Source organism: Lynx canadensis, chromosome C1 (genome assembly GCF_007474595.2).
Source record: "Lynx canadensis isolate LIC74 chromosome C1, mLynCan4.pri.v2, whole genome shotgun sequence".
In the NCBI taxonomy this organism is placed as follows: Eukaryota; Metazoa; Chordata; class Mammalia; order Carnivora; family Felidae; genus Lynx; species Lynx canadensis.
In genome coordinates, this window is record NC_044310.1 from 148,990,146 (window position 1) to 149,007,999 (window position 17,854).

At 35.4% G+C, this 17,854-nt stretch overlaps 1 protein-coding gene and 1 pseudogene across 3 annotated transcripts in view; both read right to left on the reverse strand.

The window, feature by feature from the left end:
• Positions 1–17,854, reverse strand: part of LOC115521781 (lymphocyte antigen 75) — a 134,820-nt gene that overhangs the window by 100,644 nt on the left and 16,322 nt on the right. For all 3 annotated transcript variants that reach the window (XM_030327227.1, XM_030327225.1, XM_030327226.1), the window contains exons 5-11: positions 10,358–10,468; positions 8,598–8,741; positions 6,193–6,384; positions 4,721–4,878; positions 2,461–2,571; positions 1,811–1,899; positions 1,496–1,665 (exon numbers count right to left, since the gene is read on the reverse strand). In XM_030327227.1, coding sequence (XP_030183087.1) covers positions 1,496–1,665; positions 1,811–1,899; positions 2,461–2,571; positions 4,721–4,878; positions 6,193–6,384; positions 8,598–8,741; positions 10,358–10,468 — 975 coding nt within the window. The remainder of the gene's footprint in view (positions 1–1,495; positions 1,666–1,810; positions 1,900–2,460; positions 2,572–4,720; positions 4,879–6,192; positions 6,385–8,597; positions 8,742–10,357; positions 10,469–17,854) is intronic.
• On the reverse strand, positions 4,192–4,395 carry LOC115522459 (annotated as a pseudogene).

Genomic DNA, 17,854 nt, shown 5'->3' on the forward strand with positions numbered 1-17,854 from the left:
AAGACTGAGAGAATGTCATTGTAGCTACTTTCTGAGCATCTCTCCAATCATTAAGGCTTATCTATGAAGATTATGACACTGACCCTAAGGTATCTGAATGTCTATAAAAGAAATCCCAGGTGTTTTATATATTAGAACATTATAATTTAAGGTGATATTTAACCAGGATTGGCACCTGTGTCCTCCATTTTCTAGAAGTGAAAAGATGACTTTGCTATCCATACCATTCACATTTATGGTGGCGAGAATCTATTTCAAATTTTGTGTGTCATTATACACTCGTATGTTCAAATTACTGCATTATAAAGAGTGATCTTAGTGATCACACTGTACAAAAACAAAAAAAATACAAATAATCCAAAGAGAGAAAAGTTGGATGCTTTATAATTCCAGTCTTATAGAAAGCCAAAATCCTCTAAAAAGGATTTTAGAGGCACCTGGGTGGCTCAGTTGGTTGAGCGACAGACTTAAGCTCAGGTTATGATCTCACAGTTTGTGAGTTCGAGCCTAGCATCAGGCTTGCTGCTGTCAGTGCGGATCTTGCTTCAGATCCTCTGTCCCCCAATCTCTCTGCCTTTCCCCCCTGCGCTCTCTCTCAAAAATATAAAAACAGGGAGGGGGACAAAACAGAAGAGACTCATAAATATGGAGCACAAACTGAGGGTTACTGGAGGGGTTGTGGGGGGGGGATGGGCTAAATGGGTAAGGGGCACTAAGGAATCTACTCCTGAAATCACTGTTGCACTATATGCTAATTTGGATGTAAATTTAAAAAATTAAAAAATAAAATAAATAAAAAAATAAAATAAACATTAAAAAAGCATTTTAAAAACGTATTTTAGATTATAAATCAGGGGATCTGAATTTTAGCAAGTCAATAACCAGGTAACATTTGTCAAGTAAGTCACCTTTCTAAGTCTCTTGTCTTCTCAACTATAAAATGAGAAGGGACTTCCGAAGTCCTTTCTTGTTCAAAACATTTTGATTCTATGGCTAATTATGCTCAATGCTTTGAGCTGGTTAAAGAAGGATGAACTAACTTTCAGAATAAGTACAATATATTGCCTCCTTAATTCCCACACATTGGGAATAATAGAAACAAACACAATTTTGTTTTTATGAAACATAAATTCAATTTTGGAGAAAGAAATAAGCAGAGAGATGAAAATGTAAAACACTTCAAAATGAAGCTTCTAGATTCTGTGTGAGACTTACATGGAAAAGATAAAAAAAACTCACACTGATGGTTCTAGCTTTGAGCCATTAGAGGTAGTTTCCAAGAACTGAGTTTTTTAGCTCCTTTTACTAGATTATTCACAAGAATTTAATAAGGAAGACATATTCACTCCTTCTATTTATAGTTCCACAGATAGACTGTCATCCTGAAGATTATCATTTTCCTCACATTTCCAAGGTAAGTGAAGAACACATCTGGGAGGGATACTGCATTTCACTAGTCGTCAGATTCCATTACTTTAAAGGCTAAGGCACTCACCTGGCTCAAGAAAATTCCAGTTGGAAAAGGTTACAGCTTGCTTTACTCCACCAACACCTGTCCAGCTATACTCTCCATGTGAATCTGTATCTCTCAGGCCAGTCCAGAAGTATTTTCCTGGAGAGTTAGTATACTTTTTAATCATATCATTCAGGTATTCTTGCTCAAATCTACAAAACAGGAGTCAAACCAGTAGGTGTTTTTTACGACTGAATTACTATATAAATTGAAGATGCGTCTTTTTCTTAGGAAGTTTATTTAGCAAAGGGACCCAGAGTTAAAATTTCACCAGTACATGTTTCCTGATGGTCACACCTGCTAGTTATAGTCAGATTGCACTTGGTTCCAAAAGGGACCTCATCCTTGTAAATCTTGTAACAGGTTTCTCCATGTCTTTTCCAGTCCTAAATCAAAGGAGAAATATCATCACACTGTCTTTCAGACTTGATGTCCCTGCTCTGACAAGCAAGGTTCTGCTGCACTAATAAAATCTCACACTTAGAGAAATTAAGGGCATGGCCAGTAAACTCGTTCACATGATGAAGGTAGGATACAACTTCACAGAGAATTCCCACAAGAGTGTGAGCCTGTGTCAGACAGACAGTGTGTCTTAATTCTCTTTACCTCTAGGGCATAGCTCATCATACTATAATGTTGGTCGCATTATTTTTGAACAGGATAAATATAAATGGGGGGAAAGTAAAGATATCAGCATTAAAAATTGTAACCACATACATTTTTATAGAAATTCATGAGTAGGTAACTCCTTTTCCTATAATGTTTTTTCTTATGTAAGAATGCCAAAATGTTATAATTCACTGACCTCTGATTTGTTCTAACATAAATGAACAGAGGTAGTCCTTTCTTCTATTTTTCCAAGTCTGAATTGTTTCAGTTTTACCTACCATCCTTAGCCAAGAAATTGTAATATTGCTTAGAAAAACTTACACAGGGATTTTACGTACCTCATCTGGAGGGCATATCTTATCAGAAGTGGTATCATTCATTTGTTCTCCCTTTTTTTTACATACATATTTAAGTTTCTCTTCACATGATTGGACTTTCCACTGACCTAGCTTTTTAAAAATAGAAAAAAAAATTCCACAGAGAAATTATTTGCCATATGTTTAGAGTTGAACTCTAAATTTATTTATTTATTTAATTTATTCTCAAGTTAGCTAACATACAGTGTAGTCTTGGCTTCAGGAGTAAATTCTTGTGATTCATCAATAACATACAACACCCAGTGCTCATTCCAACAGGTGCCCTCCTCAATGCCCATCACCTATTTCTCCCACCCCTCAACTCCCCACCCCATCAATCCTTAGTTGTTCTTTGTATTTACGAGTCTCTTATGATTTGGCTCCTTCTCTGTTTTTATCTGATTTTTCCTTCCCTTCCCTAATGGATATAGAAGATGTGGTGTATGTATATATATATACATACACCCACATGAATGGAATACTACTCGGTGATGAAAAAGAATGAAATCTTGCCATCTGCGACAGCATAGACGGAACTGGAAGGTATTATACTAAGCAAAATAAGTCAGCCAGAGAAAGACAGATATAATATGATTTCACTCATATGTGGAATTTGAGAAATCTAACTCATTTTAAATCAAGGTAGTTTCTTCTCACAAAACTGTGAGCAAGGGGTGGGGTGGGAGAGAGGGAGGGAAAGAGAAGATGACTATAAATGAATGACTAAATCTGAGAACATACTCCTAGGAAATGCTACTGAACAGGCCTGCAAGGTTATGGCTTGCAGTCTGTTATTTCAGAACCATCTCAAGTTCATAGTGGAGATGAATTCCATTTTCTTCTAAGATGAACAATAAAACCATCAAAGCACATTTAATACAGAAGTTGAGGAAAGAAGAACTCAGCCTACACACAGTTGCCAGTGTTCTTGTCTTCTTCCATATGTATGGCCAAAGTTTGCCCATGGGTTAAAAACTTTTGGACATATCAACCACCCATGCTGTCTCAGTTTCCTCATGTGTAAAATGGTAGTTAGAACAGCTACTCCCCAAGAATTACAGAATCAAAATTTTATTCCAACTCTACTTCAGCCTAGATTTCAAAGTTCTCTTTCAAATATGCTACTCTGATTAATTTTGCTTAATTATTAAGTTGCTGCTTTCTTCAAATTAAATTTCAATAAGTCAATTGTGATAAGGGTCAGTTTTAAGCACTGGAATGCTATCTAGATATACTATCAGTTTACTCTTGCTTATGGAACCTCACTTCTATCTTTGATACTCTAGCAAAGATATCTTAAATGTCCTTTTAAACAGAGCACCAAATGTGACACACTTCTAAATTAATCTTTGACAACTTTCTCAATACATCTTTACTCTTGAAACACTTCTAAATATACATATCATTTATTGTTTCTACTTAAGTCTCTCTAGAAGTTTGGGTGACATAAACCTCTTAAACAATTAGGAGTCCCCAGGAAAGCAATACAAAGTATAGAGATACACATGTCTTTTCTCTCAACACACAATCTATTTTGGACTCTTAACTAAAGCATGGTCAATAAATATTTAAGCATTCTACAGAAGATGTTCTCTGAAAAACATTAGACCTAATTTTTATTTTTTATTTTACTGATCCATTTATTTATTTATTGTAAAGATTTTTTTTTTTTAACTAATCTCTATACCCAATGTGGGGCTTGAACTCACAACACTGAGATCAAGAGCTGCATGCTTTACTGACTGAGCTAGCCAGGTACCCCTAGACCTAATTTTTAAATAAAAATATTTTTTCACTCTCAAAGTAGGATTAATGTAAAACTTAATCTGAACATGAATTCAGAAGATGGTATTTCTCAGCTTAAGTTGTGACTTTATGTTACTACACTTGATCTTAGCCAAAAGGCCAAGAAGCGATGTGACTTTATGTTAAATATCATAATGATGGTCCAGAGAGAAAGAGCTTATTAGAACCAATATGACACAAGAAGAATTGAATTCTAAAAGGATTTTCTTCATCTGTTTCAGACCAGAGCAGATACTCTTAGACAGGAAGAGGATTGCTTATTTATTCTTTGTTTTACTTACCTCTTTTTTCCAGTAGCTACTGGAAAGACAATCTACAGGGCTCTTACGTTTTATTTTCTTTCCCAGCTTATACACAAATATCCTAACCCAAGTCATCTTAATATTATTATTTAGTATATAATAAGAATATAAATAAACCACAGAAGTTTTCCTACCTTTCCTAAATAGGAAACGCAGTTCGGAGTCTTATTGTAGGGAACATTTGGCTCATTCTTATTCCAATATGTTAAAGTAACTTCAGTATCATCTGACCACTGAAATAAAGTTGGTATATTTTTGTTCTTAAGACCTGTCCATATTTCTTCTTTGGCATCTAAAAGAAAAATGTTTTATTTATTTGGTTTTACTCAATTACATACTTCAGTATGTATACTGTTACTGACTTTTACATTCTGATAATGGGCTTTTAAGAGCCTCGATGGTATTTACAATTAATCTATTAAAATATTGATGTTAGGAAGGCCAGGAGTCAAGTGCTTTTTAGGGTACTTATGCAGGCAGAGCACACGGTGGAACAGCCATGCTATAATCTGTAGGTTAGGAGCTCCTGATATCAGGTTTAGATAAACCTTGCTTTATGGGGTATACAGATTTCCACAACTTCGCTTTTACAAAAAACATATGTACATGTTTTCACTAACTGAAAGAAATCTGAAGAGGATTTTCACTTCTATGAAATTGTATTTGCTTCTTCATTTTATGCCATTTTGGTTTATGAAAGGTTTCATAAGAACAGTCTACTTTTGGATAGCAAGGGAACCTATAATGAAATTCTACAAATACAATCATAGATACTCCAGTTAGAATAGGAGTGATGTCCATCACTGCCCTGGAATGACTATGCTGCCTTCCCAGGTAAAACAATTAGCACCATGCTGATACAGAATAGGTATCTATTATTAGTTATTGTGATTAGTGAATCCTAAGAGGAGGATATAATATTGCCTGTCTAGTGTATTTTTTGTTCTTCAGTGTTTAGCTTTTAAATAACTACAAAAGTGAAATAATCATCACTTAAGCATCTGGAACAACTTAAATAGTATTTATCTTATGAGAAGAGGGAAATTACTCAATCACTGCCTGTACAGTCAAATTGGCAGCTACTTGCTAATGTTGCTAATTGTACATTAATTAAAATTAAATAAAAGTAAAAATTCAGTTCCTCAGTTACATTTCAAGGGCTCAAAAGCCACAAATGGCTGGTGGCTGGCTGCTGTATTGGTCAGCATAGATTATAAAAGAGTTCCATCATCATAGAAATTTCTGTTGGACAGTGCTGATCTGTAGGGATGATTGTAAGCTTTTCATTCCCACTAAGAGTCTGAAAATTAGGGGGCACCTGGATGGCTCAGTCGGTTAAGCATCCGACTTTGGCTCAGGTCATGATCTCACGGTCTGTGAGTTCAAGCCTCACGTTGGGCTCTGTGCTGACAGCTCAGAGCCTGGAGCCTGCTTCAGATTCTGTGTCTCCCTCTCTGTCTCTGCCCCTCCCCTGCTCACACTCTGTCTCTCTCTCTGTCTCTCTCTCAAAAATAATGAATAAACATTAAACAAAAAAAAGAGTCTGAAAATTAGGGGTGCCATAGAATGTTTTAAACCTTTCAAATAGGATATTTTAAAAACTTACCCCCATGATGAAGTTTTGTGACAACCACCTCCACATCTGCTAAAGAATGAATGCTGATGAGGTCACTGCTTAAGGCTTTACATTTCATATGTGCCTTATCCCAGGAATCACTTTCATTTACCAGAAGATAGCAAAAGCCATTATTTGACATCCAGCCTGCATCACAGTGTGTATCTGAATATGTCCAAACATCTGGGGGAAAAGCATCCATATATATTCCGGTAAAGATACATCAATAACATTTTAAATTCTTTCTCACATCATCAGGATTCTGGAAAACTGGGGAACGTGATGTCAAATAGTACAAGAACATGGATTTATGTGGTGCCTCATTCTACATAGCATCATAAGAGTGACTATAGGGATACAGGTAATGATATGACTTTATTGTGATACAAATGTGCTACATGATTGGGCTCTGACTCATTGAGGAGGGACTGCCCTTAGTCCTAGTAGACAGAAGAATGGTGTGGGATAAGCCATTTGCTGACAAATCTCTTCCTTGCTATGGGATTTGTTAGGTTCCCCTCCAGTCTCTGAATTTGAGAGGTTATTTAGTCCAATCTCCTTTCGTGTATGGTCAGATTAGCAAGGGGATGTGAATTAATGCTCACTGTTGAACAAAGACATACAGAGATTTAAGAAACAGAGTAAAACATTTATAAACTCCACATGAAAGAGAGGATAGTACTGGGGGGAAAGGGCATGGGGCCTCTCTGGACCTCTTCTTTCTTTCCCTCCACTAGACCTATATCCTCATAGAATTAGTGATTCTTTGTTTTCACCATGTTAAAACGCACTCAAATGATAGTCAAGAAAGATTGGAGAAAAGATTGAGGTATAAAACCATACAAAATAATTCTACTCCTCTTAATAGAATTAGAAATTAAGTTGAATTACTCGGACTTTGTGGATTCAGAACTGTTTGGAATGTCTGTTGTATAAAAACACAGCATCTTAAAAAATGTGAACAGCTTGTTCTTCACTGATAGATAAAATTCAGGTCAAGCTAGCTTCTCACACTTGAGAACAAGAGAACACAGGAGAACTGAACTAATTTTCAGTTTCTGAAATAAGACATGGTATTATTATTATTATATTTTACAATTATGATAAAGGAACAGAGGAAAAAAACACCCATAATTGAACTTAGAACAAATGTTTTCCTATTCTAGTCTTTGTCTCTATGAATACATATTTTTACAAGATTAAAATGATAAGTAGGCATATCATTTTGTTCTGCTATGGTATTTTCCTGCTGGCACAGTTATTTTAATAAATGCATATTATTCAATCATGTGGAAACATCATGATTTACTTAATAATTCTACTCTGCTACAGGGTATTTACTTGATCTATCATCAGTCATTCTGTTTTATTTTCATCTGTGCTGTCTTTTCTATTACGCTTTTTGTTGTATGGACTAAATTTGGTTTGAATCAACCTGGAAGATGAATATTCATTTTCATCTATGATTATAAACATCTCCCAACAATCTTTATTCTATATATTTATTTTCTAGTCTTTAAAAATAGCTTTCTGTTCCTATATGGATAAGCAATTTTATTCCCTTCCGCCAACATTCTTTAAGCAAGACATTTTAAAACCTCCTTTTTTTCCCCTCCCAGTTTTGAGTATTACTTTTTCCTATTCAGGAGGATTTAATCAAATACCAGTATACGATGGGTCCTGTGCAAGACAGTAAGGACACTCCTCTTATTCTTTCAAAGGCTTCTGAAATTTCTCTGCACCTCAGAAATTTCAACTGCTCTGCGATTCTCTTATCCTTGAAACCCCTTGAAAAAAAACCATACTTGTACACATTTCGTCCTTCTGCACCCCACCTTTTCTACCTGATTTATCAACACAATAAACTAAATAAGCAGCCCGGCAGAGAAAGACAGAGCAGGGGTGGGCATCGTGGGGTAGGAACTGGAAACCTGAGGAGAGTTCCCACATCCATCATTTTTAGTTCTCACAGAGGCAGGTAAAATATAAGACCTAGTGTGCATCAGCATCACCAGGAAGTCTTCTTAAAACACACATTGTTGATGTCCACAGAGTTTTCAATTCAGTAGATCTGGGGTGGGTCCTAAGAATTTGATTTCTAACAGGTATGGTTGATATCGATACTCTTAGTCTAAGGAAGCACACTCTGTGAAAGAGTGCTCTATAGAAAAAAGAACCACCTGTGAATAGAAATATATTTCTCACTGAGGATATCTCTGCCATCTTAAGGGGATATATCAAACCAAAGCTTTATGCATATATAGTTGATGACATCTAACCACTGCATCAAAATAAAGTAGTTTTTGGCATTGGCAGTATAGGGTGAAGGAAAGGTGGAAATAGATATCTGAAATGGATTTACTTGCACCTACTTGCACAGAAAATGAGAAAGATACCTGTTAACTCCGCTGTGTTATTTAATGGTTTCTTGCAGACATAGGGCAGTTGAACTTCACAGGAAAAACACTGCCATAGACCAGACCTGGCATCCATTCTTGCACAGCTTGATCCACCTATTATCATAGGTGCACTAGGCATGTCTTAAATGATTAGAAAGAGGAGGTTAGGGCCAGAGTGGTGGTTAGAAAAGATAATTTGTATTCCTAATTTTCTGCTTTTATGGGAGCTCATAAAATAGTTAAAACCTTCTACTGAAGCCTCCATGGACACTCATGTGCTTAAATCTGTCTCCCTTCTAAAATACAGGATACAGGGTGAAACACTCTAATACACCACAGTTAATTCAAAAACCAAACCCAAAAACCAAAACCAAACCTCTATCCCTAATCAACATCCGTGTCTTACTCTATGGTCAGTAGCTATTAATCTGCTACTCTATACAATAGATATACTGATTTGTGATTCAGTAATGCCCTTAAGACCTTGAATTAAAGGTTAAATTATCTTTTGGGGCGCCTGGGTGGCGCAGTCGGTTAAGCGTCCGACTTCAGCCAGGTCACGATCTCGCGGTCCGTGAGTTCGAGCCCCGCGTCGGGCTCTGGGCTGATGGCTCAGAGCCTGGAGCCTGTTTCCGATTCTGTGTCTCCCTCTCTCTCTGCCCCTCCCCCGTTCATGCTCTGTCTCTCTCTGTCCCAAAAATAAATAAACGTTGAAAAAAAAAATTTTAAAGGTTAAATTATCTTTAAAGATTTTATTTACTGAGGTGATAGAGAATTTACTCACTGATAATGAAATTTCATTAAACTAAAATGACCTATTGGTATTACACTTAACTCATTTTTCTTATGTGTGTATAGAATACGTTTATACTGAAGCTAGTGTCAACTTTTAGATTCTACACTTGTCAGAAGCTGAAATTCAATTTTTTTTTTAATTTGAGAGAGAGAGAGAGAGAGAGAGAGAGATGGAGAGAAAGACAGAAACTTAAGCAAGGCCCACGCTTAGTGTGGAGCCTGACGTGGGGCTTGATTCCACAACCCTGGGATCATGACCTGAGTTGAAATCAAGAGTCAGTTGAGTGTCCTGTGTCCAAACCTTGTGTCAAGCTCTGTGCTGGGCATGGAGACTGCTTAAGATTCTCTCTCTCCTTCGCCCCTCCTCTGCTCATGCTTGCTCGTACTTTTTCTCTCTCAAAAAAGTTAATTAGAATAAAAAGGTATCTAACTTCTTTTGGGAAGAAAAATATTTTGGCTAACTAGGGTTTTGTTTGTTTTATTCACTATAAAATTTTCTTTAAGGTATTTACATATGCAATATAATAAAACCATTAGGTTGTCAGTACTTGAGCACTACTATAGGAGACCCCAAGAGTTCTAAAATGAGAGATTATTTCTGTATTGGAGTTGAGCTGCAGATGAAACACCATTGGTCAGTCATAGACATGTCAAGTCCCCTAAAGGATACAGAACAGCTGCCAGGCCATGTGATGAGGCTCATTCTGCTGTTACCTAAAATTGTAGGGTTGCCATAACGGTTACAGACAAATTCTCACTTCTCCATGGTATGGTTCAACTTGGCTATCATGGTATTACAATAAAGAAGGAATGAGGGGAAAAAATTGTTCTTAGAATTAACCATAGTAACAGCTGCCAAGATTTGAAATTTTTATAAGCTCTCAGTGAGTGGGATGCTTTTGTTTATTTACTTTTTTGAAGATTTTGCTCTGTGCATAATAGATGGAAGAAGGAGCAGTTACCTGGGTCCCAGTTGAGAAAGTTTAATGGCTTGTGGTCTGACCATTCCCAGCCTCTAGCAGAGTATAGTTGATTTAAGCCAATCCAGAAAATTCTTGGAATGCCCTCTTTTTCTGTAAGAATCACATAATTTTAACAAGTGACAAAATTACCTAAATTATTACCTAAGTCAGACTTAAGCTTCTACTAATAGCAAAATTATCAGAAGGCCTTGATTGTGAGGCAGGAATCCTGCAGGAGGCTGCTTATCCAACAAAGGCAGGTGATGCGTTAAGTCAATTCTGCTTTCCCATTAGCTTGTCCCTGTCTACTAAGGTAAGGACAGAATCTTCTCAGAACAGATATTCCACTATTTTTAGCCCTCTTGTACTAATACAGAAGAAAACAATTTCCACTATATCTCAGTTTTGAAGAACTGATTGTATTCCAGACTGACAGTGTAAATTCATTAAGCACATATTGTTTAACTGGTACTAAGAATATAAAAACCAAAAATACAAAGTCCCTGCCTCTCTGAGGATTTCAATTTAGTAGACAGGAAGAGATATGGATCCCTCAAAAGGTAAAGTGTTACCCATACTATTTCAGAAATATGTAGAGGAACTGTTTGGTAGGCAATGGAATATGTAGTTCTAGAGTCCAAAAGAAACATTTAGGATGAAGACACAGAACAGGACACACACACACACACACACACACACACACACACACCCCACACGACAGTGGAGATATATCATTCAAATTCATTATTTGACAACCAGAAGCCATCAGCAAAAAAGGGAAAGAGAAGCAGAGATAATTTAAGTACTGATGCCAGTTGTAAATATGCCACTCAATATGCATATGCCCATAAACATATGGTAAACTGAATGAAAAGATTATAAGGCTTTTTATTCCAGTATCAAGAAAGTCAATAAAATTATTCAACAACCTGGTAAGACTTCATCAACATCATGAAAAAAGAATTTGAAGATATTGAGGGCCTGATAGAAGAGACAGAAGAACTGACGTAATGGCCTACAGAAAACAAGGATGATGCTGACCAATAGGAAGAGTTAATAGGTTGGAATCTCTATAAATTTGTTGATATATTCTCAGCAGTAAAACACTTGATAACAATTTCTTAATTCCTCTCAGAGAATTATGTATGATGCATTATTATATTATAGAAATGATTTCTCTGTATATATATATACATTTGAAATATAATTATATTTATAATTATAATATTCATAAAATATTAATTTTAATGTAAAATTTATAAATTATAAAATGTAATTTCAAATTATATTTAAATTAATTTATTTAATTTAAATTATAAATATTTATAAATTTATAAAATAATTAAATGTATATTAATATAATTATATTTTATATGATTTGTATGTATATTATATACAAAGAAATGGTTCTTAAAATATGGATTTTTTTTCTTTTTTTTTTTTTTTTTGTAAGAGAGAGAATGTGAGCAGGGGAAGAGCAGAGGAAGAAGGAGAGAGAGAATCTTAGCAGGCTCCATGACTAGTGTGGAGCCAGATGCAGGGCTTGATTTCACGATGGTGAGGTCATGACTTGTGCTGAAATCAAGAGTCAGACGCTTAACTGACTGAGCCACCTAGGTGCCCTAATATGGATTTTTATATGCAAATCAAACAGATATACCTGATATGTATCATTTTGTTCCATTACATATATCAGATATATCTGTATGATTTGCATATAGAAAAACATATCCATATTTTAAGGGTTTTTTGAGGGAATTTTGACTGTACACAATTTTTGTCTTACTGCAGCCTTGAGAATGTAAATACCTAAAACATGTGACTTCACTAGAACTGACACTCAGGAAATGGAAAATATCCTCTGTGTAGAGCAGAAATAGCAACAGCAAAGATGAAAGGGGCCAAGAGCAGTAACCAGACACCAGCATTAAAGGGATGGGCAGGAGTCTGGAAAGAGGGTGGTAGGGACAAAGGCCCAATTACCACTCCACTGAGAACGAGATGTGAAGTTAGCAGTGAATTACAAAGATACCCTGTGTCTTCAAGGAGCTTATTTGTGACAGAGGCAGGTCTTTGGGATCTAGAAGAGAGATATACTTATATTTGTATCTGTATCTATATCTGTATCCTGTATCTATGTCTATAACTGTATCTATATCTGTATCTAAATCTGCATCTGTGTCTATATCTGTATCTTTATCTTTATTTGTATCTGTATCCTGTATCTATATCTGTAACTGTATCTATATCTGTATCTACATCTTAATCTGTATTACATCTATATCTGTATCTACATCTGTATCTGTATCTATATCTGTATCTGTAACTGTATCTATATCTGTATCTACATCTGTATCTGTATCTACATCTATATCTGTATCTACATCTGTATCCATATCTATATTCGTATTTGTATCGATATCTGTATGTACACCTATCTAACTATATTTTTTAATGGTAGAAATTTTAATAAGTTTATGGCCTGTTGGGAGAAGAGTCAGTAGAAGTGAGAATCAATGAAAATATAAGAGGGAGAAGAAACACCTGATGTGGATACAAACAGCTTTGGGGAAGGAGTTAACCTTGAACAAACTGGAGGGATGACAGATACAGTTAAGTTTGTAAGTACTAGGATGGGAAACTAAGGGTTTGCTTCACTTTTCTCAAGGAAGTAGATGGTAAGGATACTCTCTAAGGGAGGAAAAGGTGGGTATTTGGGTAGATGGCTTGAAGAGCATACTGAAGGGAACTTTGGATTCATCCTTTTCTTTCACCTTGTTAGCATAAGTGCTGGCAAACAAACTGAGGATTTAATCCAATGTAAATTTCTCATTAGGATAATTAGTTTTCTAGCCTTCCTAAAGAAGTCCTGGAAACTATGACATATTTATGGCACTCCAACTCAACCATTACAGGATATTCCAAATTCCCTTTATTAATTTTTAATGGGGATACTATGGAGGACCAATCCTTCCCATCCTTCCCAAGTTCAATGTCCTTCTTTCCATGAAGACTTTTCAGATATCCCCAGGAGGATATTTGAATAATCCTATTGCTTACCTGCACATGGGAAGTACATATTTATGAAGAAACTAAATGAACTTTGGAAGCTGATAGTTCCTATAATTTGCTTAATTACACTGTCCTATTTGTGAGCTGTATTGGTGACTTATTCTTCAATAGAATTATAGGATTTTAAAACTGACTGTGTTGACAAACAGGAATGTTCTTTATGTGTTTTATGCCAGGTGAATGTGAATGGGAAATAGATTCTAAAAATCTGGGTTGGTCAAATATTAAAGGCAGGTATTTCTTTTATGGTTTGGACAATCTGAAGCTAGATTTTTTTCTCCATACTGTCCAAGCAAGAAGCTGACCAACTTGAGACTTTGCTCACCCCATCTTTGCCATCAAGAAACAGACGATTGATAGCATAAATCCCCATACCTAATCAAATCAAACAAGACAGTTCACTGAAGTCGATATTTGTCACTGTCCTTAAAACCTGTTCAGACTTGACCTTCTATTTCTATTCCTCTCCCCACAAGGGAGACTACAGGCCTGATAATGGTAATTGCATGCGGAAGGAGCCAGAAAAGAACCTCTTCTAATGTATAAGGAAGGTCAAACCAGCAAGGGGCCCTCACTTAGAAGTAGCCTAGCCTTGGGGCACCTGTTGAGGCCACTCTAAGTGAACAACCTCTCAGGGTGGAGACAAATGAGGAAGAATGGACTGTTGGGTCTTCTTTTGTAACTCTGGGATGAATCTGTGGTTAGAGGTTCCCTGGGAAGGCTAGAACCATGGGAGATCTGATTCCCAAACAAAATCCAGAATCCCCCATCCCCAAAAGCCCGTGTATTAGTAGAACAAAATCAAAACAAAACTAAGTGCAGGGCAAGCAGAAAGGAAAAAGAAAGCTCTTTTAGATTGCATGGGACTTATTTTCAAGGGGCTGCTTCTGCTTTTTTTCTGGCAGTAGATTTCCTAGTCTACCATTAGCTACCAAACTAGAAATCATTTGGGAATAACATTCTCCATTATGCTCTGCATATGTACAATTCTTTTCCCCAATTAGATCAAGTACTTGGATCACAAAATCTCTGAGTCACTTTTGTTGGCCTCCCTCTCCTAGCCTAATATTTACATGTGATAGTTTTCAGTGAAGAGAGAAACTTCAAGAAACTTTCAAGATTTTGATACTGTGAGTTTCAGATGTTAAAGTACAGCTTGAATCTTGGGAAACTATCAGTTATAATTAGGCTATAATAATTATATTATGCTTAAACAGCATTCACAGTGAAAGAGAAGTCTGGAATATTAGAAAGGGTTTATCTCTAAAATTATTGCTATATATAAAATGTGGGAAGAGTCTGGCCTAGGAAACAGCAGGGTCATTTAATATGTTATCTCACTTTTATGAGTTATAACATAAAAGTGATAGATAAAGAAATCATGCAACATTCACTCCTCCAAATTCATCATTAGATTGTTAGGGTTTTGATAGTCATACTTGGACACTTTTCTCCTTCACCGAAAACATCAGTTTCCAAATGTCAATATTCCAGGAGGCTTAAATTTATTGGTACTTTTCACTTTCAACAATATTTGTTATAAGGTTCACTGAGGTCTGAAAAGGAATTCCATTGACAACCACTAGCCCATCAGGCTTATTTGATAGATTTCCTTTCTAGAGCTCTGATTATTCAAGTATCGAACAAAACGGGAAAAGGGTGAAGCTAAGGAAGTAAGAAAGGAGGCCTGAACAAAGTTTTAGCTAAAGAGCATGACAAAAGACTAGTAGACTTTTAATGATGAAAAGAAATGATGAAGAGAAAAAAATATATATAAGAGGATTAAGTAGTATAGTAAAAAAGTAAGGGGTCTGGAGTCATATATGTTGATATTTGAATCCCAGTTCTGATACTTCTGAGGTGTGTGATGTTGGGTATGTTATTTCTAAGTAAGCATCAATTGCCTTATCTGTAAATGGGGGTAAAAATACTTACCTTATGAGGTTGTAATGATAATTAAATTATTTAATTTGTCTGGAGACATGAGGGTTTTGCTCATAATTTGAATTTACCAAATATTAACACTTATTATAAAGCAGTGTGATGGGATTTATCTGAATTAGTCAATAGGTATTTGTTTCATATATAGGAATAATGCTTAGAGTTTTGCGCAAAAGGGAAAAAACAACCCATGAGACCCACCTATACCTGCAAAAAACTTAACTAGTCTTAAAAAAGGTAAATGCAGGGGCGCCTGGGTGGCTCAGTCGGTTGAGTGGCCGACTTCGGCTCAGATCATGATTTCGCGGTCCGTGAGTTCAAGCCCTGCGTTGGGCTCTGTGCTGACAGCTCGGAGCCTGGAGCCTATTTCGGATTCTGTGTCTCCCTCTCTCTGACCCTCCCCCGTTCATGCTCTGTCTCTCTCTGTCTCAAAAATAAATAAACGTTAAAAAAAAAATAAAAAAAAACAAAAACAAATTCTCTTTATAAAAAAAAAAAAGGTAAATGCAGACACATGCCAGATACAACTTGTTTTCAAGTCAGATTGACTGTGTTCCAATTTTGGCTCTGTTAATTACTTGTGGGTGACCTTGAACAAGTTACATTTCCTTTCTGATCCTCACATTCCTCATCTGCAAAGTAGGCTTATTAATAAAAATACCTACATAGTATTTTTATATAGTATTAAATAAGATAATGTATGAAAACTATTTAGTACTCGGTCTGAAACATCATTGCTGTCATATGTTATATTATTTTTTCATTCAAATCATCAGAGACTTAATAACTTTGGCTTCATGATTTTTAAAAATAATACAAAAAGTTTCTGTTTATAAACTTTCTAGTAAAAGAAGTGCAATGCTCTGATGGAAAAAGTTAGAGAAGTTTACTGAGTACATAAAAGATGTCCCAAATAAATAGAAAGGCATACCATATTCATGGATGAGTTGACTTAATAAATAATAGTGACAAAGATGCCTCTTTAATCTATAATTCAATGCAATTCCAAAGTCCCAATAAAGTTTTTCATTGAGATTAATAAGCTGATCCTTAAATTCATGGAAAAGAATAAGTGGTTAAAAAATAGCCAAGGCAATTCAAGAAAAAAAAAATGAGAGGACTTGCTCATCCATATTTACCATGCAGCTGGCATAATTAAAACAGTGTGGAACAGACACATAGACAGACAAGTAGACCAAAGGAATAGAATGGAGAACCTAGAAATAACCCACATGTAATAGGGGAGTTTATATTTATTAGAGGTAGAATAATAAATTTTAGGGAAAAATGTAAAATAAATAGTGCTTGATTAACTAACATCCATGTGGAGAAAGACAAATTAGATTCCCACCTCTAGAAATTTTATTTCAAATGGATTATGGATGTAAACATGAAAAGCAAAATTAAAAACTTTTAGAAGAAAAATGAGAGGTTATGTTTATCATACTAGGGCTAAGAAAGAATTTGCTAAATAATATAAATAAGCACAAAACATTATGGAAGAGACTGACTGACCAAATTAAAAGTACCATATTTTTAAATAATAAGAAGCAACAAAAGTGAAAAGACCAAAGACTAGGAAAAGATATTTGTAATCCTACAGCAAAAGATAAGTGTATATAAAGAATTACTATAGATCAATAAGAAAAAGGAGGCAAACAACTCAAAAAGAAGGCAAAGGATATCACCTGGCAGATTATAAGCTGAAAACCTGAATGCCTAATAAACACAAGGCACAAAACCACATGAATTATCAGGAAAATATAAAAGACAAATGAAATAACCATTTCACATTAATCACAATGGCCAACTAAGTCTGACAACATCAAGTGCCTGCAGAGGTGTAAATGAATACAGCCACTTTGGAAAGTAATTTGGAATTTTGATTACAGGTGAAGAGATGTACACCCCATGATTAAGCAATTCCTACTCAAGTAAAAATCTCATACATGTCTACCCCATGAGACACATATGAGGATGTTCCTTACAGTGGTATTTGTAATAGGAAAAGCTGAAAACAACCTGTTTCTCAATAGGAGGATGGATAAATTGTGGTTTATTCATACAAGGTAACAGCAGCAGTTGACAACGTATAAACTTACATATGGGTAAATAAGTATTTGTATCATTTAAAAACCTAGATATGTTTTTATATCTGTTTTAATCTATGTTTTCATATCTGTGTATTATAGATCTATATAATGAAAACATATGCCATATTTATACATATATATGTTATAAAAGCACTCAAAGAATGGTTATTTTGAGACGTGGTCATGGGTTTTCAACTCTATTAACATTTTATTTCTTTAAAGGGAGGGAAGCAAGGAAAGAGGGACGGAATCAATCCATGTAATGCAATATGACAAATGTTAGTGTACAACGAGTGTGTAAAGTCAGGGCGGTGGTTATACAGGTCTCTTTTAGGTTATATTCTATTTTTGTATGTACAAGTTTTCACAATTAAAAATGTTTAAATTACCA